Raw genomic sequence first — 26,786 nt, 5'->3', positions numbered from 1 at the left:
TTCATGTTATAGAGTGAAACAAATGTATTCCACTCCAACTGATCAAGTCACCATGCAAACTATGACATGCAGGATCTGTGTGCCAGCTACATTCTTAGCACTCTGGTATTCTTCACAGCAGTTAGCCATAATTAAAGAAAAATACCATGTTTCTAATAATAAGTGCACTGTCAAGTACATCTCAGCACAGCAGCTCTTGTGTTATGAGAGTCGAATTTGCCCAACCAGTTTCTCTAAACTGTATCACCTTTTATGATCTCATCTAAATGACCCCCCACCAATGTCAAACTCCATCATAAATAAATTCATTTTATTCTGCTAACAATCACATATCAGGCCTCATTTCCAGATGAAGAAATTGAAGCTCAAGGAAATCGCTGGCTGGCAGATAATCAAATAGCAAGAAGCAGAACTAGTATGGACATAAGAGTTAATGTGGTCCCACTATCTACATCTTGGCCACAGTCCTACCCCACCTTCACTAGTCCAAGAGCCTGCAGCCCATGAAGGCAGACACCAGCACATCTCACCTGAGCAAAGAACCCTTTCCTGCTCCGTCTGGCTATCAGAAGCCTTTTCCACAAAAGGGCCACAAACTGTTGTTGTGTGAGTTTCCAGCCTTTCAGCTGGTAGGAGCCCTTGCCATCCATCCCACTGAGCAGGTCTGTCTCCCTGGATTCTGTGAGAAGAAAATAAAGAGGGTCACCTACAATCTTACCTATATATGACTGATCTTGGGAACTAGAATTTGCAGCCTTCAGTATATCACCAAAGTAAAGGGTTTTCATGAAAAAGCCACATTTAAGAAGAAGTTCTAGCCCAAAGTTATATTCCTCAATGAATATGTTCAGTCCTCATCTGAGGAGCACAGAAAAATGAAGGTGCCTTGAGAAAAGCAAAGATGTGCTCACAAATAACAGAGTGGCAAGCTCTTCTGATGGAACAGGTCATCATTCAATTCTTACATTCAATGAAGTGGTCATGTAGGCTGACACCCACTGCAATTAGTCTCCTATCTTTTATAAGCTTGCTAAAAAGTGGGCACATTAAAAACATCCAAGTCCTGACAATGAAACATGAAATAAGAACAAAAAGCCAGACCTATTTAGCCAGACAGGAGACCCAGGTAATTTCCTGCTCCTAAAAATTGTTTATCCTTGTCTGAAACTAATGAATCCTAACTGAGACACTTAGTCTACAAATTTGTTTCATTTCATCTCTATCTCAAACATATATGGACACAGTCATCCAAAATATGCATGTTTAAGAACACAACCTCCCCTCTGATTCCTTCAACTGTCCATTCAGTAATTTTCATTCAATGACTAAAACACCCAAGGTGTGCAAGAAACTGGAACCCTATAGAAATGACATGAGGAAATGGGCTCAAAGATGGAGGGCATCTTCCCATACCCATCTATGAAAATGTTCTACTGCATGAAGTGATGATGGTGGGCTTCTTCAGGTTTGACCAGACATGCCACATTGAAAAGGGGCTATCTCATTTTTTTCTTCACTTTTCTTTGGATCCTGTTGGGATCTGTGATCCTAGCCAAGGGCCATCAAAGACATAGCCGAGAAACAGATAAAAGACGAATTCAAGTTCAAACAACAGAACAAAGATCTTGCCCATTCGAACCTGGGTCTATGTCAGAGTCATTTGGATCAATAGCATCGTCTTCAGTAAATGGGCGCAGACAGCTCTGCTTGTCCCCGAAGGCCCGTCTGTTTCGTCTCGCTGGCAAAGTGCCATCTAGAGGGAAAAGGAAGGAATCCCACAGTTTGTTTCCGTGTAACACAACAAACCTTCCCACAGCAAACACATACGCTGTGAATGAGATGGCACCAGACTGATGCAGAGAGAAGGGTGAAAACAGGGGACAGATTCAACACCCTGCAGAAAGCCTGCCCCGAGAGTGTGCAGCCCACTCAGCCGGGTTACCTGAGGTCTCCGCATCCACCCCACTCTCTTCAGCCACTTTGAGGAATATCTGAAAAATCAGAGCAGAAGACAATGTGAGCACCTACTTCATGAAAGAACTTATCACTTCAGATCATGTTAAGGAATCCCACATCAGGCCCTTAAGACAAGGAAGATGGAGGTCACATTCATCAACAACAATTTTTTTTTTTTTTTTTTTGGTTTTTCGAGACAGGGTTTCTCTGTGTAGCTTTGCACCTTTCCTGGAACTCGCTTTGGAGACCAGGCTGGCCTCGAACTCACAGAGATCCGCCTGGCTCTGCCTCCCAAGTGCTGGGATTAAAGGTGTGCGCCACCACCGCCCGGCTTCAACAACAATTTTATCAGAGCCACTTCTGAGAGAAGCTGTCTGGGGCAGAAAACATGCCTTCAGGTGTGATAGCTCTCGATGCAGACAACTCTTCCCAAAATCAAACAGTATTATATGACAGAAGTTCATTCTGAACCTATAGAGAATGAGGCAAGCCACTTTTATCAGGTCTGTGGTCCCAGACCTCTGAGCAGGACCACATTGTGATGACTTATCCAAGACATAATGGCCAAAAGGGAACGGGTTCCTTTTCCTACAGAAATAAACACTAGAGTAGAGAGAATGAATGAGGTCACTGATTTCCAAACCTGTCTACAGACCACTCTGCAGGAAGCATGCAACAGAAGTACAAAGTCATGCGTGTCTCCAGAAATCCTGATTCAAAGGCACAGAGAGGAGCTTTTGAAATTCCATTGTCAGCATAGATGAGTGCTGCACAATCATGCCAGGTGCCAGCCAAGCTGGACAATGTTCACACCCCTTCCAGGCCTCAAGGCTTGTGACCTCACATCTCTAAAGAGAAGCATTGCTAGACAGTAAAGATCACCTCGGCTACGAAGCTCCAAACCCCTGATTCGTAATCCCAGATCAACGTCCTTCACTATTAATTCTCATCCTGCTATGATCATGAAATGAGCTTTCAATGTTTAAAACCAAACACCACCAGTGGACTGATACTGGTTTGTTGACCACATACCATGCATGCCCACACTCAGAAAGTCTGCTAACACAAATGGATCCCATGGGCTTTTTTTTTTCCCAGAGAGAGAATATGAAGTTGGATGGGTAGAGAGGTAGGGAGGGGGTCTGAAAGGAATTGGAAAAGTAGAATTAATATGTCTAAAATATATTACATTCTCAAGGAGTAAGTAAAAAACATCATTAAAAATATAAATAAAAACAAGAAAATAAGAGAGGCCATGAATTTGAAGAAGAGCAGGGAGAAGTACTTGGGAAGATATGGAGGGAAGGAAAGAAAGGGAGAAGCATTATAAGTGAATTACAATCTCAAAAATTAAAAAAAAAGTCATCAAGTTCAGCACCTGGCTCCAGTGGACTGTCCATAAATATTAGTCATTTACTATATATGAGTGTTGACACTAGGCCACAACACTACTCACACCAGGCAGCAATCCTAATACCTCTATACCCTGCTATCTCCCACTGCACTCTGAAATACTTCCCTGGGGCTAGCATTACCCAAATGTCAGTGACTTAAAATCCTGGTAATCAACGCTATAGCAATCTCATTCCAACGTCGGCTGCCCTCTCTGGCCTTGGGATTGTTGGGTCTTTGTACACCGATAGCCATGGAGCTTACTTCTTCCAGGGTGGTCTCTGAGATGCCGTAACTGGAGATGCCCAAGTCTGAAAGCCGATCATCAATCTCGTGGAAGAGTTCCACGAAAGCTCCCTCCTTAGCAGCTTCATACGGCAGCACGTAAGTCAGTTCATGGCCAATGTCTTCCACCAGCCGGGCTTCAGATACATGCTTCCTGATGAGGTTGGAGATGGCAGAGACATCTGCGGGGACCAGAGTGTGAAGGTGCTCAGTCATCTCAGATACTCTACGGCAAGAGCTGGCAGTCCATCATGCTGTCTCCCTTCGCCAAAGCACTACTTACACACCGTATGTCCTAACATACCAAAACCTATCGGACCGTTCGTCTCTGGCCTGAAAACTCCAAGAAAGCCAAGACTGCCTCTAATTCACCCTTATGTCATCAAAGCTAGGTGCACTTGTAGGTTCTAGGTATATGATGGGGAGATGATTTGCTAAGACTGAAACCTTGTGTCTAATGTGTATGTACCAGGACTCTTCTATGGGAGAGGAGCTTGGAAACCATAAAGTGCTCAGTCCTTCTGTAAACTTTGAGATAATGCTATTCTTCATTTACCTCCAAAGATGGATAATCAAACAGTTTGTGGGAGCAGAAATCTTCCTGCACAAAGCCAGCTGTTGGGACTGGGTAGAGACAGCCAGCTCGACATTTTTATTCCATACGCCACTGGTGATACTGGTCTCTCCTATCTCCTAGGCACAGCTCAAGGGAAATTGAAATACTACTCATCTCCTAGGCTCTCATTCTTATATGCCGAATTCAACTCCCTTCCTGCTGGCTTGGCCCTCCAACATCTCATCCAGGAGCCACTCTCCCCAAGGCATTCCCCAGACTCCCAGTCACATCTGTCCTCTGGGATACTGCCCTTCCAGCCCCAAGACCAAACCCCATGCTCCCCAGCAAGCATTAGGCCAAGCCACCACCAAGCTGCATTCACTCCCTCAGCCACCCGGACCAGCCCAGCCCAGCAGCAAACCTTGAGTCAGCGCCACCAGCCTCTGCACCTCTCCTCCTCTGCCTCCACTCTGCCCAGCTGCGGGGAGCTCAGGCACCACCTGAATAAGAAACCCCAGAGTCCTTACCGATGGTCAGCGTGTCACTTTCATGGTCGCTGCCCAGGCCAGCATCAGAACTGCTCTGAGAAACACTGTCCTCCTGATGGCAAAGAAGGAGGTGAGAATGGGTCAGGGCTCGAGCCGGGTATAGACACCACCACCTTTGATGGAGAGGGCATCCAGGAAGTTCTACTGAATATACATATATATACCAGAACAGAAAGCTCGTTCTGGGAAGTGTGCAGCTGGCACCCATGGCTTCAGAGGCCACTGCACCCATGTGTGTGTTCTATGTGGATGGCCTCACTGAGTGTAGTGACAGAGGTCACCAAAGTGACTGTCAAGAGAACTGTGGCCTCAGATCAATGCTGCCACGGGACACTTGCCAACAAGTCCCAGCATGGGATTGACCTGACTGCTTTTCTAGTTTAATGCTTCCCAGATAGTAATATGCACTCAGTTACTCAGGCACCTTATTAACATGCAGATATGGATTCAGTGGGTCTGAACTGGGCCCAAGTCACCACGTTTCTAACAAATTCCCAATTGGGCCTGATGTTGCCAGTCCTCAGACCACACTTGAATAAGGAGGCTCCAGATAGAAGGAAAATAAGTAGACTGGAGTTCAAAGCTGGGAGCAGGGGGCAGGTAGGTGGTATGGTTTGACCACACAAATAAATGTCAGACATGTAAAAGACAAGCAAACAGAGATCCAGGGTTCTAGTCCCAGTGGTGATGTACTTGATGGGAGACCTTGAATACACTACAAATCCCTACAATCCTCACTTCCTTCATCTGAGACTATAAACATAATACTGTCTTCCCTGGGTCATATTACATTTTGAGATGAAAAAATGTAAAAAATATTATAAACAGAACAAAAATGGTCTATCACCATTACTTTCTTTTAACCCCACAGGTAGTACACGAGGTAAAGCCATATATAATAAATATTTGATGTTTCACAGTTTCAAAGTGAAGGTCAATGAGATCTAAAGGCAATAAGCAGGAGTGGCGGGGCATTTTGTGACTAAGGCTCTTCTTACCTCTTACCAAGTCTCTTTTCTTGGATAGAATAAAGCCCTCAAAGGACTTTCTCCATCACTCAGGGTCCTTTAGAAGGAAAAGAAAATGGGCTGCAACGGAACTAGCATGGTTGGAACAGAGGTCTCTTGGGCCTTCCACACAGGAGCTATGATGAACTACAACAGGCCTTCAAAGCAAGGGCAATGTCGCCCCATCTTCACAACCCGGGGCATGGGTGTACAAGCCATCAACAAGCCCTGGCTGCCTAGTCCCCACAAGCAGCCCAGCCCCAAGACGGCCGCTCACCTTCTTCAGACATGACACAGTGCTGCTGCTGTTTCTGCAGGAACTGAGGGACGACTCCACATCTTTCTTGACCAAGGTCAGGTAGTAACCGGTGCCCAGCTGGTTCTTCAGAAACAGGGAGGAGCCCACACAGCACAGCTTCCCATGGGAAATGATGGCAATTCGGTCCCCCAGGATGTCTGCTTCATCCATGTGGTGTGTGGACAGAATGATGGTGCGGCCTGCCAGGCACAAACACAAGGAGATGTGACAGCGGGGCCTGTCAATTCTCGCTGACCACAGTGGCAGGGACAACAGAGGTGTCGCATATGAGAAAGACCAGGGGGAGGTCTTTAACCTCCACAGACATGACCCCAGGAGGGCAAATCTTGGGCGACAGCTGTTGCATTGTTACAGAAGGAGGGCAGTATGTATCTGGGAACCTGCTGCTCCAGTGAGTGGGCTAAGAGGTTTACAGGCATTCCCAACAAGCAGGGCCAAGATAAACAAGAACCCAGCCTCTGTGCTCATGAATCTAAGACGTGTGTGTGTGTGTGTGTGTGTGTGTGTGTGTGTGTGTGTGTGTGTATCTGTGTGTGCCTATGCCCTTTCTGCTTTTTCTGGTAGGCCCTTAAATAATGAAGCATAAGCTTTAAGTATCTTGCAAACCAGGCCTCCTCCCTCACACAGGATAGGCACTGAGTATGAAGGCTCCACACTTTTCTTGAGCAGCAAATCTGTTACCCTAACAAAAAACAGCCACAACTCTCAAGAGCCATCCTCTACCCCAGTTCATGACTTGAAATAAGTAACAACATGTACCTTGTCGATATTTCAGCAGGAGCTCCCATATTCCCCTGCGAGAGTAAGGGTCCACACCTGCTGTGGGCTCATCCAGAATGACGACCTTGGATCCACCCACAAAAGCCAAGGCCACAGACAGCTTTCTCTGCATCCCACCTACAGGACAGAGCAAAGAACAACCTCAAATGGTGAGTGGAGGTGGAAGTGGTGAGAGATGACTGGAGGTGTCTCCTGGACACAGAGGGGGACAGGCTTCTGTAACCAACCACCCAGTCTCTGACTCTGGGGTGTTTTTCTGGAGGAGGAAGGAACGGAAGATGGAGAAGGCCGGTCCTGGGACTCACCCGAGAGCTGGCTTGTTTTGCTTTTCAGTTTGCTGGGGGGTAAGCCAACATCCAGGGCCATCTGCTCCATCTCCGCTTTCACATGCTTCTCTGAGAGCCCCTTCAGGCGGGCGTAGAACCAAATGTGCTCTTCGACTGTCAGCCTGGGGGGGAGAGAGGGGCAGGTCAGCTCTGGGCTCTGCAGGATGGATGTACCTGGGCTCATTTTTCTTCTCTTCCACACCGTTCTTGCCTTTGAAAAAGAATCAGTTTCTAAAAAAGGTAACCAGAAGGAAGAATTCAGGGTACACAAATAATGAGCCGCAATGGGAGCTTCTTGGGATATGAAAGCTGAAATATAATGGATCGTTTATATCCTGTTTCCTGCAGACCTGGTCACAGGGCTTCAGACAATTAAAACTTTAAATTCCAGGTTTTCAGATAGTTCTCACTTCACTGTTCTATTCACCAAGTTGGCTCAGTATTCACTCAGAGTCAATGAACCTCAATGGGTCTCAAGCCCTAAGTCTAAGGAAAGGGAGGCCCAGAAGCCCAAGCTGCTGAATTTAGATAAGAGAACACTAAGACAACTTCACCTCCTTTTTACCCTGAAATCAAAAAGCAACTTGGTCACCGTGGCCCATGAGAGATAAGACCCACCACCCTGCACCCAAAGAAGGGGAATTCTTTAGTACCACTATACTCAGAACACCATGACTCCCAGGTCACAAACGGGAGGGCGGGGGAGGCATCGGCGCCTCTCTGTGTGCTTCTGTTACTCACATGTCAAACAACACATTATGCTGGGGACAGACTCCCAGGTTCTGCCGGATGGAACTCATCTCAGAGCGAATGTCCTTCCCCAGGATGTAGGCAGTGCCGGAAGTTGGGGGGAACAACCCAGTGAGTATTGACCTAAGGAGAAGAATAACAAATTCAAGAATCAGGTAGACCCAGCATCACCTCTCAGTGCTGCAGAGCCAGGGCAGGGAGAGCAGATCCCACTGGACACTCTGTTCCTTCCGACTGGAATCTAATACATGCCCAGAGACTGAAAAGGCCATTTGCTTTAGTGAATAGCTGAGCACAAGCCTGTATCTTAGAAATGGAAGTTTTGGTAAAAGCATCTGAAAAACTATACTCCTAATTTATAACAGGATATGCTCTTTAGAACATATTTTGTATGCTTAATATCTTGTACATGAAAAATGAACAAACAAGAACATATTAAAAGATAGAAATGTTTGTGTTTCATGGTAGAATTTCTGAGTGTCTTCATCATGATCATAAAGTACTGGTTTTATGTTGAATAACAATGAAAACTGGTCACCCCCCAAAGATCAAACTCTGGAATGGGGGTGGGGGTAGTGGGCACACTATAAACTGTAATTAACTGGTATTCTCTAGCACTTTCTTAGTCCTCACAGGTCCCAAAGAAGAGAGAAGGAGAGAACTATCCAGGCCTTCTCTCATCTGCTTAGAGACAGACTTCCTGGAAGTATCCTTCTTTCTCTAGCCTGTTTGATCTTTATTTCCTTCCAGTCTGTTGCTTCACAGCTCTAAACCAACCCACTGAGAAACAGACCACCTCAGACTCTAAGAAAGCCAAGGAATTCTGAGCAATGCATGGGAAAGGTCATCAGAAGGTCCCTGCCTGTTTTAGGCTACAAAGAAAAAAACAACTAGAAAAATCTAGACCTCAGAAAGCATGCTCATGATTAGGTGAGACATTTCCTCCCATCATGCTCCACTCTTAGCCCAGTGACCAATTCAACTTCCTTAGGTCTGCATTTCTAAGCAGGGGTTTCCCGTGGCAGATCTTGTGGGAGCCACACCCTCTTCTTACATGGTAGTGGTTTTCCCTGCTCCATTGTGACCCAGGAAGGAGGTGATCTGGCCCTCATAAAAATTTAGCGCCAAGCCATCCACAGCCACCTTCATGCCATCTCGGTAAACCTTCACCAGGTTCTGAATGGACACACCCAGCCTCAGATGAGTGGGTTCCTCTTCCATGCAGACTGTGACAAAAGAAAAGAGACAGAGGTGAGCCAACAGGAAATACTGACCTGACCAGCACAGTGTACAAATACAAAAGTCATGTGCTTAGATCTTCAGAGCTAGCTTCTTTCCATGATCAACCTTTAATGTTGCAGACAAACAGAAGATAAAGTAATTTAAGCCCTTTGGGACATGTGTGCTGGTATCAGTGATGAGCTTATAATGGAACATTAGTCTGTTCATGAAAAAGTGCTGCACAAACAATTACAATACAAGATGCCAACTGTCATTTTAAAAAAACATATCTATAGGTGTCACGGATGCTCCTACCATAGAATACTATTCAGCAAGAAAAAGCAATAAACTATAAAAATACATCACAATTTGAATGAATCTCAAAAGAATTACACTGAGGAAAAGATCTTCTATCAAAAAAAATATTGCCTATTATCCAGTTCCATTTCCATAATATTCAGGAAATAACAAAACTGTAAGAATTACGAACAATGAGTGACGATATGATACATGATAAATACATGATTACATGGTAAAATTTCCCAGATCTAACAAAATGAGTGTGGAATGAGGAATCTAATGGTCTGTGAACTGTGCCAATGCCAGTTTTAAACTATACTTCAGTTTTAGGTTTGGAAACTACACTTTAGTTATGCATGGTGTTACTAGGTTGGGGGAATCCATGAAGAGTAAGTACAAAGGAGCCTCCTCATACACTTGTCAGGCAGCTCCTTGTGAATCTGTTACTCCAAACCAAGCAGAGTCCTTTGTGTGATTGGGTGGTTGTTCAGGGGAGGGAGCAACTGACTGCTGAGAATCAACACAGGCAGCTCCTGGAAGCAGATGCTGAGCCAGAGGCTGAGGAGCAAGAAAGGAAGAGTCTAGAAGGCAGGCAAGTGGGAGAAAAGGCAGCACTGGAGGAAGAAACACTGTAGACAAAGGTCTGGATGTGTGGACGGACATAACATAGTCCAGCCCACACAGTGAGAGGTACTGAGGGAGAAGAGAAGAATGGGAAAGTAGCAGGACAGTGCATGTGGGCGTCACACTAAGGACACCATACTTTAACCATTGGAGAGCCAAAGAAGGGCACAGAAGAGAGGCCTACTGACAGCGTAGAAGGAAGCGGGTTTACTGACAGTGTAGAAGGAAGCAGGTCTACTGACAGCGTAAAAGGGAGCGGGTCTACTGACAGACAGTGTAGAAGGAAGCGGGTCTACTGACAGTGTAGAAGGGAGCGGGTCTACTGACAGAGTAGAAGGAAGCGGGTCTACTGACAGTGTAGAAGGAAGTGGGTCTACAGACAGTGTAGAAGGAAGCGGGTCTACTGACAGTGTAGAAGGAAGCAGGTCTATTGACAGTGTAGAAGGAAGCGGGTCTACTGACAGACAGTGTAGAAGGAAGCGGGTCTACAGACAGTGTAGAAGGAAGCAGGTCTACTGACAGTGTAGAAGGAAGCGGGTCTACTGACAGACAGAGTAGAAGGAAGCGGGTCTACTGACAGAGTAGAAGGAAGCGGGTCTACTGACAGTGTAGAAGGAAGCGGGTCTACTGACAGTGTAGAAGGAAGCGGGTCTACTGACAGACAGAGTAGAAGGAAGCGGGTCTACTGACAGTGTAGAAGGAAGCGGGTCTACTGACAGACAGTGTAGAAGGAAGCGGGTCTACTGACAGACAGTGTAGAAGGAAGCGGGTCTACTGACAGACAGTGTAGAAGGAAGCAGGTCTACTGACAGTGTAGAAGGAAGCGGGTCTACTGACAGTGTAGAAGGGAGCGGGTCTACTGACAGAGTAGAAGGAAGCGGGTCTACTGACAGTGTAGAAGGAAGCAGGTCAAGGAAGCAGGTCTATTGACAGTGTAGAAGGAAGCGGGTCTACTGACAGTGTAGAAGGGAGCGGGTCTACTGACAGACAGTGTAGAAGGAAGCGGGTCTACTGACAGACAGTGTAGAAGGAAGCGGGTCTACTGACTGACAGTGCAGAAGGAAGCGGGTCTACTGACAGTGTAGAAGGAAGCGGGTCTACTGACTGACAGTGTAGAAAGAAGCGGGTCTACTGACAGACAGTGTAGAAGGAAGCGGGTCTACTGACAGACAGTGTAGAAGGAAGCGGGTCTACTGACAGACAGTGTAGAAGGAAGCGGGTCTACTGACAGTGTAGAAGGAAGCAGGTCTACTGACAGTGTAGAAGGAAGCGGGTCTACTGACAGACAATGTAGAAGGAAGCGGGTCTACTGACAGACAGTGTAGAAGGAAGCGGGTCTACTGACAGTGTAGAAGGAAGCAGGTCTACTGACAGTGTAGAAGGGAGTGGGTCTACTGACAGTGTAGAAGGAAGCGGGTCTACTGACAGACAGTGTAGAAGGAAGCGGGTCTACTGACAGTGTAGAAGGAAGCAGGTCTACTGACAGTGTAGAAGGAAGCGGGTCTACTGACAGACAATGTAGAAGGAAGCGGGTCTACTGACAGACAGTGTAGAAGGAAGCGGGTCTACTGACAGACAGTGTAGAAGGAAGCGGGTCTACTGACAGACAGTGTAGAAGGAAGCGGGTCTACTGACTGACAGTGCAGAAGGAAGCGGGTCTACTGACAGTGTAGAAGGAAGCGGGTCTACTGACTGACAGTGTAGAAGGAAGCGGGTCTACTGACAGACAGTGTAGAAGGAAGCGGGTCTACTGACAGACAGTGTAGAAGGAAGCGGGTCTACTGACAGACAGTGTAGAAGGAAGCGGGTCTACTGACTGACAGTGCAGAAGGAAGCGGGTCTACTGACAGTGTAGAAGGAAGCGGGTCTACTGACTGACAGTGTAGAAGGAAGCGGGTCTACTGACTGACAGTGTAGAAGGAAGCGGGTCTACTGACAGTGTAGAAGGAAGCGGGTCTACTGACAGACAGTGTAGAAGGAAGCGGGTCTACTGACAGTGTAGAAGGAAGCGGGTCTACTGACTGACAGTGTAGAAGGAAGCGGGTCTACTGACAGTGTAGAAGGAAGCGGGTCTACTGACTGACAGTGTAGAAGGAAGCGGGTCTACTGACAGTGTAGAAGGAAGCGGGTCTACTGACTGACAGTGTAGAAGGAAGCGGGTCTACTGACAGACAGAGTAGAAGGAAGCGGGTCTACTGACAGTGTAGAAGGGAGCGGGTCTACTGACAGACAATGTAGAAGGAAGCGGGTCTACTGACAGACAGTGTAGAAGGAAGCGGGTCTACTGACAGACAGTGTAGAAGGAAGCGGGTCTACTGACAGTGTAGAAGGAAGCAGGTCTACTGACAGAGTAGAAGGAAGCGGGTCTACTGACAGACTGTAGAAGGAAGCGGGTCTACTGACAGACAGTGTAGAAGGAAGCGGGTCTACTGACAGACAGTGTAGAAGGAAGCGGGTCTACTGACAGTGTAGAAGGAAGCAGGTCTACTGACAGACAGTGTAGAAGGAAGCAGGTCTACTGACAGACAGTGTAGAAGGAAGCAGGTCTACTGACAGACAGTGTAGAAGGAAGCCACACTGAGCACATAGACACAAACACAAAACCTGGAAAGAACTGAGGCAGCTTTACCTGGAGTCAGGAACTAGGAGAGGATTAGGGCCCTGGGTAAGGAAGGGTGAGAGTTATAAAGCAGAGCCTATAGCAGCCACCCAGCAGCCACCTAGAGAATCCCTGGCACAGACCACGACAGCAAGGCAGGCAGAAAGACTAGGTCCACAATCATGGCTAACTACTTATTCCTCCTGGCTTCACAGACTAGCACAACTGTCTAAGAATGGGGAGATAAGGGTATACTGAATATACCATACTTTCCTAGATGTGGTGGAGACTAAGGAAGGGTTCCTCAGGAGCCCTACAGGATTCCCACTAAGTCAGTGCACGGGACAGCAACGGCATGGGTGTATTTGGAAAGGAGGTATTGCATGGGATTTTTCCGCCTCTACTGTGGATTTAGAGTATTTTTAAATGTGAGAGAGATGCCCTTCCCTGGTAGGAACAGTAGTAGCATCAAGTACAGGAGAGTGCATGTCAGCAGTACTTACTTTCTGATACTCCTTTCTGGCTGGAACCAAGGTGGTCCTTCTCATCACTTTCCTCACCAAACCAGTAGGACTTGGTACAAGGAAAATACCAGGGCCTGGGAATCCCATACTGTCCTGAAAGCAAAGCACAGGCATGACCCAAGCTACTGCCATCTCAGCATTTCTGGCATTTTCTAGCCACACCCTCTTTCTCCTTGACATGATCATTAGAGGAAAGAATAGACCATAGTGGGGATGGAGGTGGACCACTAACTTTTGTTCAAACCTGCTATGTAGATCATGTACTCTAAACATCTCCACAGCTTCCCAACAACCCCAGAGGGCAACACCATCCTCACTTTAGAGATGAGCCAAGTGAAGGACACAGAGTCTACCCAAGGCCACTTATCCAGTAATTATAGACTTAGAATTTGAATCTCAATCTCTATGATGCAAACTGTATATTCAATGGAGGAAGCTCAGGTTTAAAAAAAAAAAAAAAACATTGTATATAGGCTTCCTCTACTTATTGGCTTCCTCAGAGGGGAGTCAGAGGGTGAACAAGAGCCTAAGTTCACCTCCTAAAATCTGATCTTGTATGGAAATGTATCAAAGAGGGTTACTGTTACACTTGGCAAAGAAGGCTAAGGGAAGCATCACAATTAATTGTTACTGAATACTAATTTGACTAAACCATGGTAAGTGCTGAGATCTAATATATTATATTATTCATAACCTGTAATTAAGAACCAGAAGCTCCCATAGGGCTTCCATCTCTGGGGGACATAGAACTCCAGAATCCAGTCAGCACTGAGAGGAATCTACCGGGCTCTGACCCAGTGTGGTCCAACTGGGGTCATCCCCAAGCACCAACACTTAACAGCCATGTGACCTCAGATAAGTCACTTAAATTCCCAGTTAGATCTCTCATTTGGAAGCTGTTTACCATGGCAAACACCCCACGGCAATCTTCCCAATCAGAGGATATAAAGTGCTTTGCACAATACCTGGCACACTGGGCTCAGGCATGAGTGACACGGTGGTAGGAAGAGGTGTGCTTTCAGCACAAGTGACTTTCCTTGTTCTATTTGTTTTTCACACGTTTAAAGCCCAAGCCATTTCCCGGGGAGCACCATCATCCTTCAGCAATTGCAACCCAAAGAAAAGAAAGATCTAGAGACAGAAAGGGTCTTCCTATATCAGTTAGCCAAGGCAGTCTGGAAGCTTGGGGTACCTGGGAAGACAGCTTCGATGTACCATGTCATCACTCCATAGAGGAAAGTGTCAAACAGCATCATGGACACTGCGGTGGTGAGATTGAAGCCATCTTCCTCCACCGGGCTCTCAAAGAGATTGTCCCACTGTACCCCGATGCCTTGCTCCTCAAAAAGGGCAAAGTATTCACAGCCAAATCCAAAAGCCACGGGAGACAGAAGGCTCTGAGAGAAAGAGGCAAAAGTAATGGGTCTCTGTCCTTGTCGCTCTCATTTATCTCTTCTAATGTAAATTCCACCTTGAGAAATTTGAATTTGCAAATTACATCCATCATAAGGCATGTAAGTGTTCTCCTAGAGTCCCTTTGAAGAAGCGGACTCTCTTGGAGCATATAAAATGATTTCATTTACAAGCACTCATGCACACACATTTCAAAAATGCATGCATGAGAGCAGGTGAGACTTTTAGAACTGTATGCTTCCCAAGATATTCCAAGGCTCAACAATCCTGTGCCCCATTCAGCCTCATACTGACATTCATCAAAGAACTTTTTCACTGATCAGTCATTGAATATTCAGGATCAGAGGAGCCACTTTAAGGCTTGACATCTATGAGACTCAGCTGGAGCTACTTGCAGTATGCTGAGAGCCTATTAATATCTTATCAGTAACCCAGGGGGCAGCTAGTGAGTGGTTCTCACTGGTATTCTCACATGCTCAAAGACCACACCTATACTGCTCAAAGGGGGAAAAAATGTCCTGGGCAAGTATCTGTGGGAGGGTAAGTCATGTTCTGTCTTGTTTAATTCAGAAATTATTGCCCAAGTCCAAGTACCAAAAAGGATATACGAAAGACAAGCAAGGGTCATGAATGAACCACTTGTAGCCTCATGCTATCCATGACCATGACTTTGTGGTGAGCTTATTATGGCCAAAGAGCTACAGCATGGTGTCTATTGCCTACACTAGATGCATTCCCTAATGTTTTTTATATTCAACCAGTTCAAGGTACAATCTGATCTCTGACAAAAATCAAATCCAACCAGTGATCATTGTAAGGGCAAAGGAGAAACAATTTAGAGAGGAGTACAGAGTGAATGTCCAACCCCAGAGTTCAGGGGTCAGTGGTGAGGGGTCAGGACTACAACCTCCACAGAATTACTCACAGCAAAGATCTTGATGGAGAAGCCCACATAGTCCTGCCAGGCTACGCACAGGACGTAGGGCAGGTACAGCGTGAAGTAGATGATGCCTCCACAGGCTGCGGCCAGGTTGGCCCGGGAGAAGAGCGTGCTAATGAGGAAGCACTGTAGGATGGTCACCACGGCAAACACAGACAGGAAGACAAACACCACGCTGGGGTCACTGTAGGGCAGCAGGTTTCCTAGCTGGAGAGGAAGAGTCTGGATGAATGTGGAGCCTCGGCAAGCCCAGTCACTCGCTCCTGTGATCGCAATGCTGGTTTTTACTCCTAACTCTTTCAGAGATAATGTAGGGGAACCATGCTGCTCAATTTTCTGATGCGGAAATCCAAACCCAGGAGAAATAACTTATTCGAGATTGCACATGAAAAAAAAATCACAGCAGAATGATGGTAAGTGCAGTCTAGGACCTTCTACTTGATCTCAGTTAATAATTTTGCTCTGTTTCTCACCTGGCTTCTCCTTGTCTAAGGACAACTACTGCCTCTAAGAAAAAGTTGTATAAGACAACAGCCCATGCATCCTTTCTCTCCAAAAACATAGAAAAAGGCCAGATAACCTTAACCTTTCCCTGGTAGCTACAAAGTCTTCATTCACGCACTCACGCACTCATCTAAATACTTGTGAATATTCTGAGTCCTGAGTTCACCTGTAGGGAACCGCAGACAGTGAAGCAGGCCCTGTGAATATGAAGTTGTCTTAATCAGCTCCCACACACTGGCCAGAGGACCCATACCCTTGTCACAAGGCTTAGGTCACTGCCCTCAGATACCAGAGTGTGAGAAAAAGGGTTGTTCCAGAACTGCATGCAAATGCATCTTGGTTCTGTCATCCTGGGGTGCTTTAGTGAGGCTCTGGCCTGCCTTGAGCACTCAATGGATTACCATAGGTAAGATACACTGAGGCAGCCCACAGCACATACTTTATGCAGTACTTGGCATTCACAAGTGTTCAAGAGTAATATATAGTAGCTATGTTAAGATGAATGCTACATCCTTTGACTTTGTTCTCTGTCTCTCTCCTAGAAAACACTAACTTTTATAAGAGGCATCTTTATATGAAATAACTGTTGAGGCAAGAAAGTTGAAGAGTAGATTCGTGTATGAGACAAAAACTTCACTGCCCAGACTCTACTTTAAGGGAGGGCTTACCTGGCTATAGGTAAAAGACATCCAGATGTTAGCATCTCTGTTGTCATAGCTAGGAGAGCTACTGGGCCCTGAAATACCCCTTTCCCTGGTGAGACCCCAACCAACGACTGACAAAATGGAACAGAAGGTATCAGGCCTCGGGGATAAGAATTTGGACTTCTCAGCTCAATGTGGGAAACTCTTGGTTGGACAAGCTGTATATTCTCCAGAGCACTCCACTGGGTTGCTTAATCATGCTTCCCTCCTCTCTCTGCATGACCCAGCATGTGCTCCATCCCTCCAGATAGTGATCCCTACTAATATCCATACATCAAAGTCTGCCTCAGCCTCTTCCTCCAGATATCCAAACCCATACTATCATATAACTTTGGACTATTGCTTTTACAGACTTGGAAATAATCTCCACCCAATACTCCTAAGGATCAAACCTTAAGTACACAGTGTGGTACAGGTAAATTTGTGCTTTTCTGGAAGGAGTGGGGCCACCTTACCTTCAAGATGACGACCAGCAGGCCAGCACTCACGAGCAGAGGGATGAGGCTGCTGATGAACCAGCTAAACCAGAGAATGCCATTGTCCAGACCCATGATCCGCATGGTCTCCTTCAACCGCGCCTCCTTCTCATATACAATGCCCTTGATGATCACAGCCACAGAGTAAATCCAGGCCAAGGTCATGAAGAGAGGCATGGACCGGCTCATCACCCTCAGGAAACTGGAGGCACAGATAAAGAGCATGGGAAAAATGAAAGAGGCATGTGTCAGCCAGGCTTAGATCCAAGGCCTTGCACATTGGAGGAAAAACTACATTTGGGTCACCAAGGGAAGGCCCACTGGACTCTCAAATGACCAAATGTTTCATTAGCAGTAGACAGAGATAAGAACCTTGGCTGACAGAGTACAGCCATCCAAACTTTCTTTAGGGGATCACTTTAATAACTAGGAAATGGGGGTAATATTAAAATAAAGGTAAGTTACTTTACTAAGAACTAAATATGAAGGGTGGGGGCAGAATCCAATTTGGTCTCTCACTGAAGGTCAGTGTCTCTAAGACTATCTCCTATCGACTTGCTTTCACTCTCACACTGGGCAGGAACACACATGGACGCATGCACTCCCCATGGAACTGCTCATTTAACGAAGACGCTGGCTTGTTGGCACACTCACATGTCATCAACGTAACAGGGGTAGGGCATCTGTTGCACATAGACGCCCGTCTTCTTCTCCGTTCCCGTCAGCACTCTGATGATCGCCTGCTCTATCACATCCTGCAAGTAGGCAAAGCCCCCCCAGACGTAGCGCATATCCTCAAAGGGGTCAGCCCGGGGACCGGGGTCCCAGTACCTAAAACCAAACCACAAGTGATCAAACATTCCTACAAGCACACTGGAAATTACCCACAGTTCCCCCACTCTTCCTCGGCTACTCTTCCTATTTCTCTATCTCCTACTCTTTTCTCAGTTGACAAGTACATAGATTCTTGAATAGGAATAATCACAGTGAACACACTCCTTATGGGTCTATTTTTCTTTCCCTTTTATTGGTGACCTAACATTGCACCAGATGGGCATACTAAAATTTCCTCAACCTTACTCCCTTTTATTGGCTGTCTGCCTCTTTTCATAAAAATGTGTCTGGCTAGTGTGGAGACCCCCTAAAGGCTTTCTCCTGACTTTTAAGTCCTTTGAGTTAATCTTTTGAATAGGAATGCTGAAAGAGAAAGACTAAAATTTTATGGCCTTTGATTAACAGTCCCCAGCAATGAAGTTTTAGCAAATTCATGCTGCTGCTGATTTGGGTGTTGAAATTCCTTCCAAATTGCTAATAGACTGCAGTCATAAAAGTCATCCAAATTATGTTTTGACCTTGGTAAGACTGGGCTTGTGTGATGGGATTCAGCTTACCCATCCTTGATCTTATTGGTCCTCTCCACGTTGTCAATGTCCATTCGGATCTTGTACTTAACATGATGGGGCAGCTCCACACTGCCAGGAGTGATTCCTGTGAACACGATACCAGCCCAGAACTTCCTCTCATCCAGCAGCTCCATGGACTTGTTGATGAGGCGGACTTCTGTTGGAACGGGCTCCAGCTTGTTCAGGTTGACACACTGACAGAAAGAAGGACAGTCTCATTATGACACTGGTTGCCATGAAGACAAGTGGTGGCCAGAACTCAGACTCCTTTGAGAGGCAGGAACTGGCTGCCCGAATTTCTCCACCACCTAGTCCTCTCTAAAGTAGTTTTCCAGGTTTCAACCAAGCTTAGAACTGAGATTTACGTGAAATACTGAGCATTACCTGTATTGTTTTGTGTGAGGGGAAATGATCCTGTTTTATTCCATTCTGTTTTCTTAGCAATGCTGAGTCACGGCAACTAACCAATTAAATCGATAAGGAAAAATTCTAGTCGGCCTTTTTCCTTTCCATTATTTTTAGGATTAAAGTTTTAAAGCTTTATCTGTCCCAAATTAGATTAGATAAGTTTCATAAATAATGCCTTTATAAGACAGCAATGTATTACTATTAGAATCTAGAATATCGAAACATGGAAAAACCTAGAAGATAATGGATAGAACATGGGGTCTATTTGAAGTAAAGCTCGAAGTAAATTTATTTTCTCATGAAGCCGTTCATCTAGTGTTTATCTTGTCCACCAGGCCTGCAGGATATAGCTGTCCGTGACACCACACATTCATTCTAAGCTCTCCTTCTGCCTTTAACTTTATTTTAACATCTCAAAGGAAAACGCTCTTAGTCTTTGCTAAAGGATGTGCACAGCAGGCCCTCACCTCCATGAAGCGAGATATCGTCCGGATTGCCTGGCTGGTTTCATTGAAAGCTTCTCTCCACGTATACACAGAGCCATTTGGGGACTGAACATTCTCGGGGTTCTTGGCCAGAAATGCCATGATGTCTTGGGCGGTCCAATCTAATCCATCCAACTTCTGTTCCCAAAACTGGTCATTGCCTCTGCTGTCTAACAGCGTCTGTCATTCCAGGAAGAACGTGGGGATAGGAAACATCAAGTTCATGGTAAGGCGCTACATCACACACCACATCCTTTTTCACCTGCTCGGTCTGTGTTTGTGTATCTTCACAGCAACTTGTAAGACACATTACAAGGCTTCTATTTGACAAAGAAGAAGACTGAAGTTGAAAACACATGATCGATATTGGCCAAGGAGAACTGATGAGCTGAGACACAAAGTCAGACCTCTGAACTCACAGTCCACAGGCTCCCCACTGTACCAGACAGTGGTTAACCGTTTTAACTCTAACAACAGTAGTAGTAGTGTGCTGAGGAAATCTATTGGCATCATAACTCACACAACTCCATGAGGGTGTAGCTTTGATACTGTCCATTTCACACACAGGAAAAGAGAACTTCAAGGATGTTAATGTTGCTAATGAGCAGGAAAGCCAGGCTAGAAAACACAGGCTCCCTGATTCCAGCACACCCACTACATCAGATCTCCCCTCTCTTTTGAGACATGGTCCGACGATGCCAAATAAAAACCCTATCTCTGGGCCGAGCCCACTCTTAAGGCTTAATTAATTCAGGGAAGAAATACTGCTGGTTAATCCAAGTAAAAGATGGTCTTTCCCAAGCCCAGAACATATGGATCATGATGAAAAGGAGACCTGTTTCCCTTCACCTGTCAATGTGGAAAAGGTCACAGGTAAGGGGGACTGGGGCAGAAGCCTGTACAGATGCCCTGCCAGGAAAACAGGGCAACTGCTGACTGGGAGAAATGCAAACAGCTGCCATGCTCATGTACCAGGTTCCGGGGGAAGCAGGAGGCCCTTGCTCTGCTGAGCTGGAAAAAAGCCTTAAGAGCACCTTCCTTAATCAGTCTTCTTTTCACTAACCTGGCAAGCTCTTCCCCTGGGTGGCTTCTTCCTTGTTGTTTTAATGGGAACATAATGATTTTACAGAGTGTATCTACTATAATCTCATTAACTATTCCTGTACTGCATAGCATTGAGTCTATCTCCAATTTCTCACAATAACAATTACAGTAATAACATTTTCTCTCCCATGATGACTTCTTTAAAATTATTGCCATAGGATGCATCCCTGGGGGGCGGGGGCGCAGGGGAGCATGGAATAAAGCTATAGCACACATTCATTCTTTGTGGATTTTGAAACTTCCACTTCAAATTGCTTTCCACAAGGGAATAAGCATGCACCCTGTCACCAGTGAGGTACCTGTGTAATTTTTTGTTAACAGATGCACAAGTGTACCTCACAAAAGTTCACAGAGGCACGGGTTATCAACTCTGAAACTACTTTATTTGGATACCTGGAAGTGAATGAACAAATAGGAGCGGAGAGATGGGATGGTGGCACTTGGCTGAGCCCTGCCCAGTATAACTTCTAAGCAGTACGGCAAGAGGACATCTAGACCAAGAGGACATCCATACTCAGTGAAGTCAATGACTCTATGGCATCTCCAGAGAGCCTGAAAGGAATAGAAGACCTGGCATTTCACATAAAATACTAGATAGAGAAAAATTAGGACCTGGAGATGAAGGGCCATGTCCAGTTCAGAACAATTAAGAAAAAAAACCACTCAGGTTAGATCAGAGGGTTCTTAGACTCAACAGAAAAGTGTCTCAGGTCCGCAGGATGTACAACAGGAGCAGATAGAACCAGAAGCAGGGACACGAGAGCCTAAGGCAGCAAAGTGGAAGCCCCAGGCATCACCTTGTATACCAGGCTCAGGATGCTGAGGACTGAGAAACCCAAGGTGGTGGGTTAAAGTAATACTCCTTAGGTCAGGGAAGAAAGTATTGGGATACAGCTCCTCTGATTGCCACTGACAGGATGGCAACTCCCTACTCTACATCCCTAGCCCAACCACCCTTCTGTATTGCAGATACCAATAGCCATCAGCTCGGTGGCATGCCCTCCGCCTGTCCAGGTAGAAGTCAAGACTCTTCTGGTACCCTCCTCTTCGTGCCTTTCTACCGTAAGCCATGACCAGACCTCTTCCTTGGCACTCAGCCCTGCTGCTCACTCATGCGATCTCTACCTCGCACCTATTTGTCCCCTACAGTAACACATCTACATCTCCACTAAAAACCATCTAAGACCCTCCTCCAAAGTTAAAGGTCCTCAGCTCGACACGGAGGACCCCCAAGGCCTGTCATGCCTTTCTTTCCCATCTCTGCTTCATTCCCTCCTATTCCACACCCAGGATTCTCCGAGATAAATCCCAAGTGAACACTACCACAGGTTTATAAGGACTTATCCCTGAAGAACTGAGTGTTTATGAGCAGCCACGGTCTCCAAAGAAACTCTTGATTTAAGAGCAGGGAAGGCCAGGCATGGTGGTTCATGCCCGTAATTCCAGCACTGGGGAAAGCTGAAACAGGAGGACCGCCATGAATTTGAGGCCATCCTGGGCTACGTAGCAAGTTGCAGGCAAGTCTGAGCTATGCTGTGAGACCGTGTTTGGGGTATTTGGGGGGTGGGGATTGTTTGTTTATTTTGTTTTGTTTTTTTGAGTAGGGAAACATCTATGTATGCCCAAATTCAGCTAAAATTCTCTAAATCCCTGTGCTCTCAGAGAACAATCCTAAATAGTAGAAGTGTGAATCCCAAGGGAAAGAAGCCTGGGGCACGTGCTGCAGTGTACAGGGTTTCCTGTGGGAGAATCACACGAATCCCTTAGAAGAGAAAGACCGGAGCTGAAGGGAGACGCGTGCACCAGAGTGTGACCTAGTGCCATGACTCAGCGTGAACGCATAAGACTGCTGCTCTCGATTTTCTCACCCAAGTGCCCTTGTGTAAAATCCAAGTTGAGAATTTTGCACAGTTGTAACAGCACTGACAGATCAAAAAAGACTCTGGCTTTTTCAGATCAGTAGCCTGTCCCCCAGGGGACCCAGAGCACTCCTAAACTTTCAAAGAGCTCCCTCAAGATGGGTACGGTCTCTAAAACCCACCATCCTCAGGTCACAAAGGTTCAAGACCAGAACCTGGCAAAAATCCTCCCTTGCTTCTTGATAGCAGAAGAAAGAAAAGGAAATGGCCTCCCTCACCATGGCAATAGGAAGTTGTCTAATGATCCCCGACTCAGGCTGAGGCAGGGATGATGTGATTAAATGGCTCTCATGCGGACACAAAGGAGACACTGCATTCTCAGACTGCTCTCCTTTGGATCCTGATTATCTCTGGAGCACTCGTCCTTTTCAAGTGGTCCTGACATGTTACATGCAATTCCCTCCACTCCATGACAGCAATGCTGCATTCACCCTGTGCCTAGGGAGCCAGTACCTCTGACCTGTCTGCATGCCAGATCACGCTTCTGTCCCCATACCTCCTTCTAAGATCTACCAAGATGCCGGCAAGCCACAGAAGATACTGTGCCTACCTTAGTGACTGGAGGCAAAATGAAAATACTCAGTGTCCTGCAATCACCAAACTCTACTTCCAGTTTCTGATCTTGACCTGGTTTTGTGCAAAAACTGCTACTGGGCCATGAGGGGCACTAATGCTGGCATACCCAGGCCTGTCTTGGTCTTTGCTTCTATGGAGGTGGTGGCTCTGTGGCTTCAGCTAATCTTACTGCATCTCAATTGGTTTAACTCACAGAATTATGATCTCAGGTATTTCTGGGAAGATGTCCAGAAAACTCTTCTAGATCAAGCAAGTAAAGTGAGCAGGGAGACACTCACCCGAACAAGGTCCATCTCTTGGCTGCTCTCCATGAAGGTCCAGATTTGGGGGCTGAGTTCTTCCCACATACCCTCCAGGTCATGGAACACAGCCAGCTCCTGGAAGGTCTTGTTCACCTAGAGTCAGGCAGGGAACCAGATTTCGTACAAACGGAAGAGAGGAAGAGGCAATGAGCATTCCAAGCGCCCCCATCCCCAAAAAAATTACCCATCACAGAAACCCCTGCTCAGTCCTTTCTCTTCCTCAGGAAATCCCTCCTATAGCTAAAATTCAAACACTCAGGGCTAGAGAGCTGGCTCCCAAGGTTACATGTGGGTTTTCTGACTATTTAAAAGTCTCATAAGGGCCATGAGTATACTCAACACACTCTATCTGAAGCTGCCTTCACTTCCTGTCTCTAATTCTGGGGAGATGGGGGGTGGGGGTTCTGGGGACAGAGTCCTAAGCCTGGACAGCTTACCTCAGCCATGACCTGCCTTGTAGCTGGAGTGTCAGGTGTATACAGAATCTTTCCAACAAGCAGTGGCTTGAGTGCCTTCCAAATAATTCGAGAAAGAGGACTGGACTCCAAGTTCTTCATCAAATCATTGCAATAAGGAGCTACAAAGAACACAGAAGACAGACACTCTCTTATATACACGGCCAGATAACAACGGGAACTGAGAAGCTGGAGCCACCCGGCCAGTGCACGGTACAAATCCCCAGTCCACCATCTAACAGTCAGGCAGCAAATAACTTCCCTTATCTGAGCCTCAGTTTGCTCCGCTGTAAAAAGAAAAGTTTATAACAGCTACTTTGGCAGAGCTGTGAAGAGGATTAGCTGAGGTATTTCCTGTGAGGTCTCTAAAGCACTCCATACTTGAAATAACCAGGCCCTTCCTAAGACTCATAGCTGAGCTGATATAGAAGAAATTCTGACTGTGCACACACCAACCTAACTCAAGCTCCATACCCTCATGCCAGCCCTCACAGCTGTTTCCACTGAAAACAAATGGGACTCTTATTAGGGAAGCCAGAGGGCTCTGTTTAGACTTTAGTTTCAAGAGAAAGCCAAATATTTCCTTAATAATTAATAGATGTTATCACAAATATATTTATACTTAATAAAAATTCAAAACTGAAATATTCAAAGTTCAAACGAACAAGGGGGCTTTGCTTTAGATACCATGTAACTTCTATAAGCTTCTCGATAAATAGATGATACAATAATAGTAATAAAGATAATAGAAATGGGGGTCATCCTAGGGATCAGACCATGGCCTCACTCGTGGTATGCAAGTACTCCTGGTTGTATTATATCTCCAGAGCCAGAAGTTTTGTTTTTAAAGAAGATTTGGCCTCAAGTATATCTGTTGTGTAAATGGGATGCCCCTGGATGGATCTGTACACTGGAGAAGGGCAGATGGCGTCAGAAAACTGCCTATACCACCATCCTCCTCAGGCGTAGAGAGCAACTTGTAAAGTTCAGCAGCGCTGTACTCCAGCAAACACAAGGCTCTTGTGTTACAGTCACTCACAAGAAGCTGTCTCAAGCCTGCGGTTGGAAATAGAACGGCTCAGCTGCAGGAGTGTTTTCAAGGAAAACACGGCGTTGTCAGAACTGTAACACCGATCCCTGCTGTCGCCAGGCACAGGACACACATCCACACAGAACAGCCCAAGTGTGGGAAGTGGATATAGAGTTTCAGGGTTCTGTAACGCTGTCTCGTTTGGCTCAGAATGCCAAACAAGCAGGAGATCAAGTGTTTGAGTGTGATGGTGCACACACGCTACCATTAACAAGAGAGTTCACCAGAAAAAGCCAGGCGCATTTAGGCTTGAATCCCAGTGCTTGGGAATTACCTAGGAATGCAGCTTTAACCATGACACTTAACCTCTGATCCAATGAAATGTGAGGTTCCAGAACCTTCCTTTCAGGATTACTGTGAGAATGAAATAGGGTCATTTAAATAGAACTCACTATACAGAGGAAAATCTGCCTTAACGTTAGATTTTCTTATAGCTGTTGTAATTACTATTATTACTGTCACCCACTTCTAGGTGTTTATTATAAAGCTTATCTCATAGTAATACTAATTAATACTTTTTGTTTAAAAATCAACATCTCATTTTTAAAAACTTTTCTGGCTTTACTGAGATTTAACTGAAAAATAAAAATGATATGCATTTGAAGTATACAATAGAACACTGAGACATGAATCCACTGGGAAGTGACTACCATAACCCAATCAACTGATACATCCATCACTTCCTGCAGACTTCTGCTCTGTCTGTGCAGTAACGTTAAGATTAACTCTCAGCAAAGTTTAAAGGTATATATAACACAGTGCTACCCAACACTCACTATGCTACCCACTTCCTCTCTAGAGGGCATTCATTTCGCATGACTGATACTTTGTACACTCTGACCTAACATCCCATCTCTTCATCACCCACTCAGCCCCCAGCAACCTCTCTTCTTACCAGCTTTGTGGAGTTTATTTTTTCTTTTCGATTCCACATTATGAGTGAGTTCACAGATGAGGAAAACTGGGGAGACCGGCTATCAATCACCCCGCTCATCTTTTTGATAATGCTACTGAACACCTGAGATGTTCCAGCCCCCCCAGTCAGAGAACTGAGAACGATTCACTCAGCGAGGACTCTGTAGTCGAGGAGCCATGTTGTGAGAGCAGAGAGGACGGCGTCTCTGCTACTCCACAGAATGAAGAAAAGCATGACACAAGCCAGCCGGGACCTAAGCTAGGGATGCGGACAAGGTTTTCGGTAAGCACAGACACTCACTTGTGGAGTTGTCATAGAAGGTGTCCATGTCTTCCTCAGTGCTGTTGCCTCCAAAGAGGGCTTTGTAGTTGTTATCCTCATACCAGTTGAGTGACTTGATCTTCAGCCCCCCGCCCTCTGGGTGACCACAGACGATGCGGGACACAGCCTGGTAGATCTGGGTGGAGGAGCCGGAGCTGTTCACGTTAGTCAGAAACATCACCTCCTGTCGCATGTCACTCCAGCTCTTTGTGCTGAACAGCTGTCAGGGTGCGGAGAGAAAGGAGAGGAAAGAGAAGGGAAGCAAACACTTTATTTTCTTAACCCAAAAGCTACGTCCCAGAGCACACCATGTCTGACATCACTGTGAAGCCCTGTGGCGGTCAGCTGGTGTCTTCTCTCCTCCATCTGTGGTGCTGGGACCTACAGCACTTGGTTACTGAGTTATCCCAAACTGGGGGCTCTCCCCAGCACCCGCCTGGCTCACAGGAGAGGGTAACCACTGAATCTTCTAGCCCAAGAAGGGTGGCTGTACTTGAGATCACCGGAGTGAACCGATGGACCAGTGCCTTGCGTTCTCCATCTGTCTCAATGTTCCTCACCTTCCCTTACCCTCACTGCAGTC

General features: G+C 46.1%; 1 protein-coding gene across 1 annotated transcript in view; it reads right to left on the bottom strand.

Moving 5' to 3' along the window:
- Abca1 (ATP binding cassette subfamily A member 1) overlaps nt 1-26,786 on the bottom strand; it is a 127,918-nt gene that overhangs the window by 32,159 nt on the left and 68,973 nt on the right. The window contains exons 9-28 of the mRNA XM_052716106.1: nt 26,183-26,423; nt 23,859-23,998; nt 23,398-23,514; nt 19,503-19,700; nt 18,616-18,821; nt 17,879-18,055; nt 17,204-17,426; nt 15,526-15,747; nt 14,380-14,584; nt 13,167-13,280; nt 8,974-9,145; nt 7,911-8,042; nt 7,149-7,291; nt 6,823-6,960; nt 6,022-6,242; nt 4,717-4,789; nt 3,613-3,815; nt 1,943-1,991; nt 1,640-1,753; nt 531-679 (exon numbers count right to left, since the gene is read on the bottom strand). Coding sequence (XP_052572066.1) covers nt 531-679; nt 1,640-1,753; nt 1,943-1,991; nt 3,613-3,815; nt 4,717-4,789; nt 6,022-6,242; nt 6,823-6,960; nt 7,149-7,291; nt 7,911-8,042; nt 8,974-9,145; nt 13,167-13,280; nt 14,380-14,584; nt 15,526-15,747; nt 17,204-17,426; nt 17,879-18,055; nt 18,616-18,821; nt 19,503-19,700; nt 23,398-23,514; nt 23,859-23,998; nt 26,183-26,423 — 3,237 coding nt within the window. The remainder of the gene's footprint in view (nt 1-530; nt 680-1,639; nt 1,754-1,942; nt 1,992-3,612; nt 3,816-4,716; nt 4,790-6,021; nt 6,243-6,822; nt 6,961-7,148; nt 7,292-7,910; nt 8,043-8,973; nt 9,146-13,166; nt 13,281-14,379; nt 14,585-15,525; nt 15,748-17,203; nt 17,427-17,878; nt 18,056-18,615; nt 18,822-19,502; nt 19,701-23,397; nt 23,515-23,858; nt 23,999-26,182; nt 26,424-26,786) is intronic.

Source organism: Peromyscus californicus, unplaced genomic scaffold (genome assembly GCF_007827085.1).
Source record: "Peromyscus californicus insignis strain IS unplaced genomic scaffold, ASM782708v3 Scaffold_5__1_contigs__length_169319896, whole genome shotgun sequence".
Lineage (NCBI taxonomy): Eukaryota > Metazoa > Chordata > Mammalia > Rodentia > Cricetidae > Peromyscus > Peromyscus californicus.
Note: the sequence above shows the minus strand (reverse complement) of the source record. Positions and strands in the feature narration are given on the sequence as shown.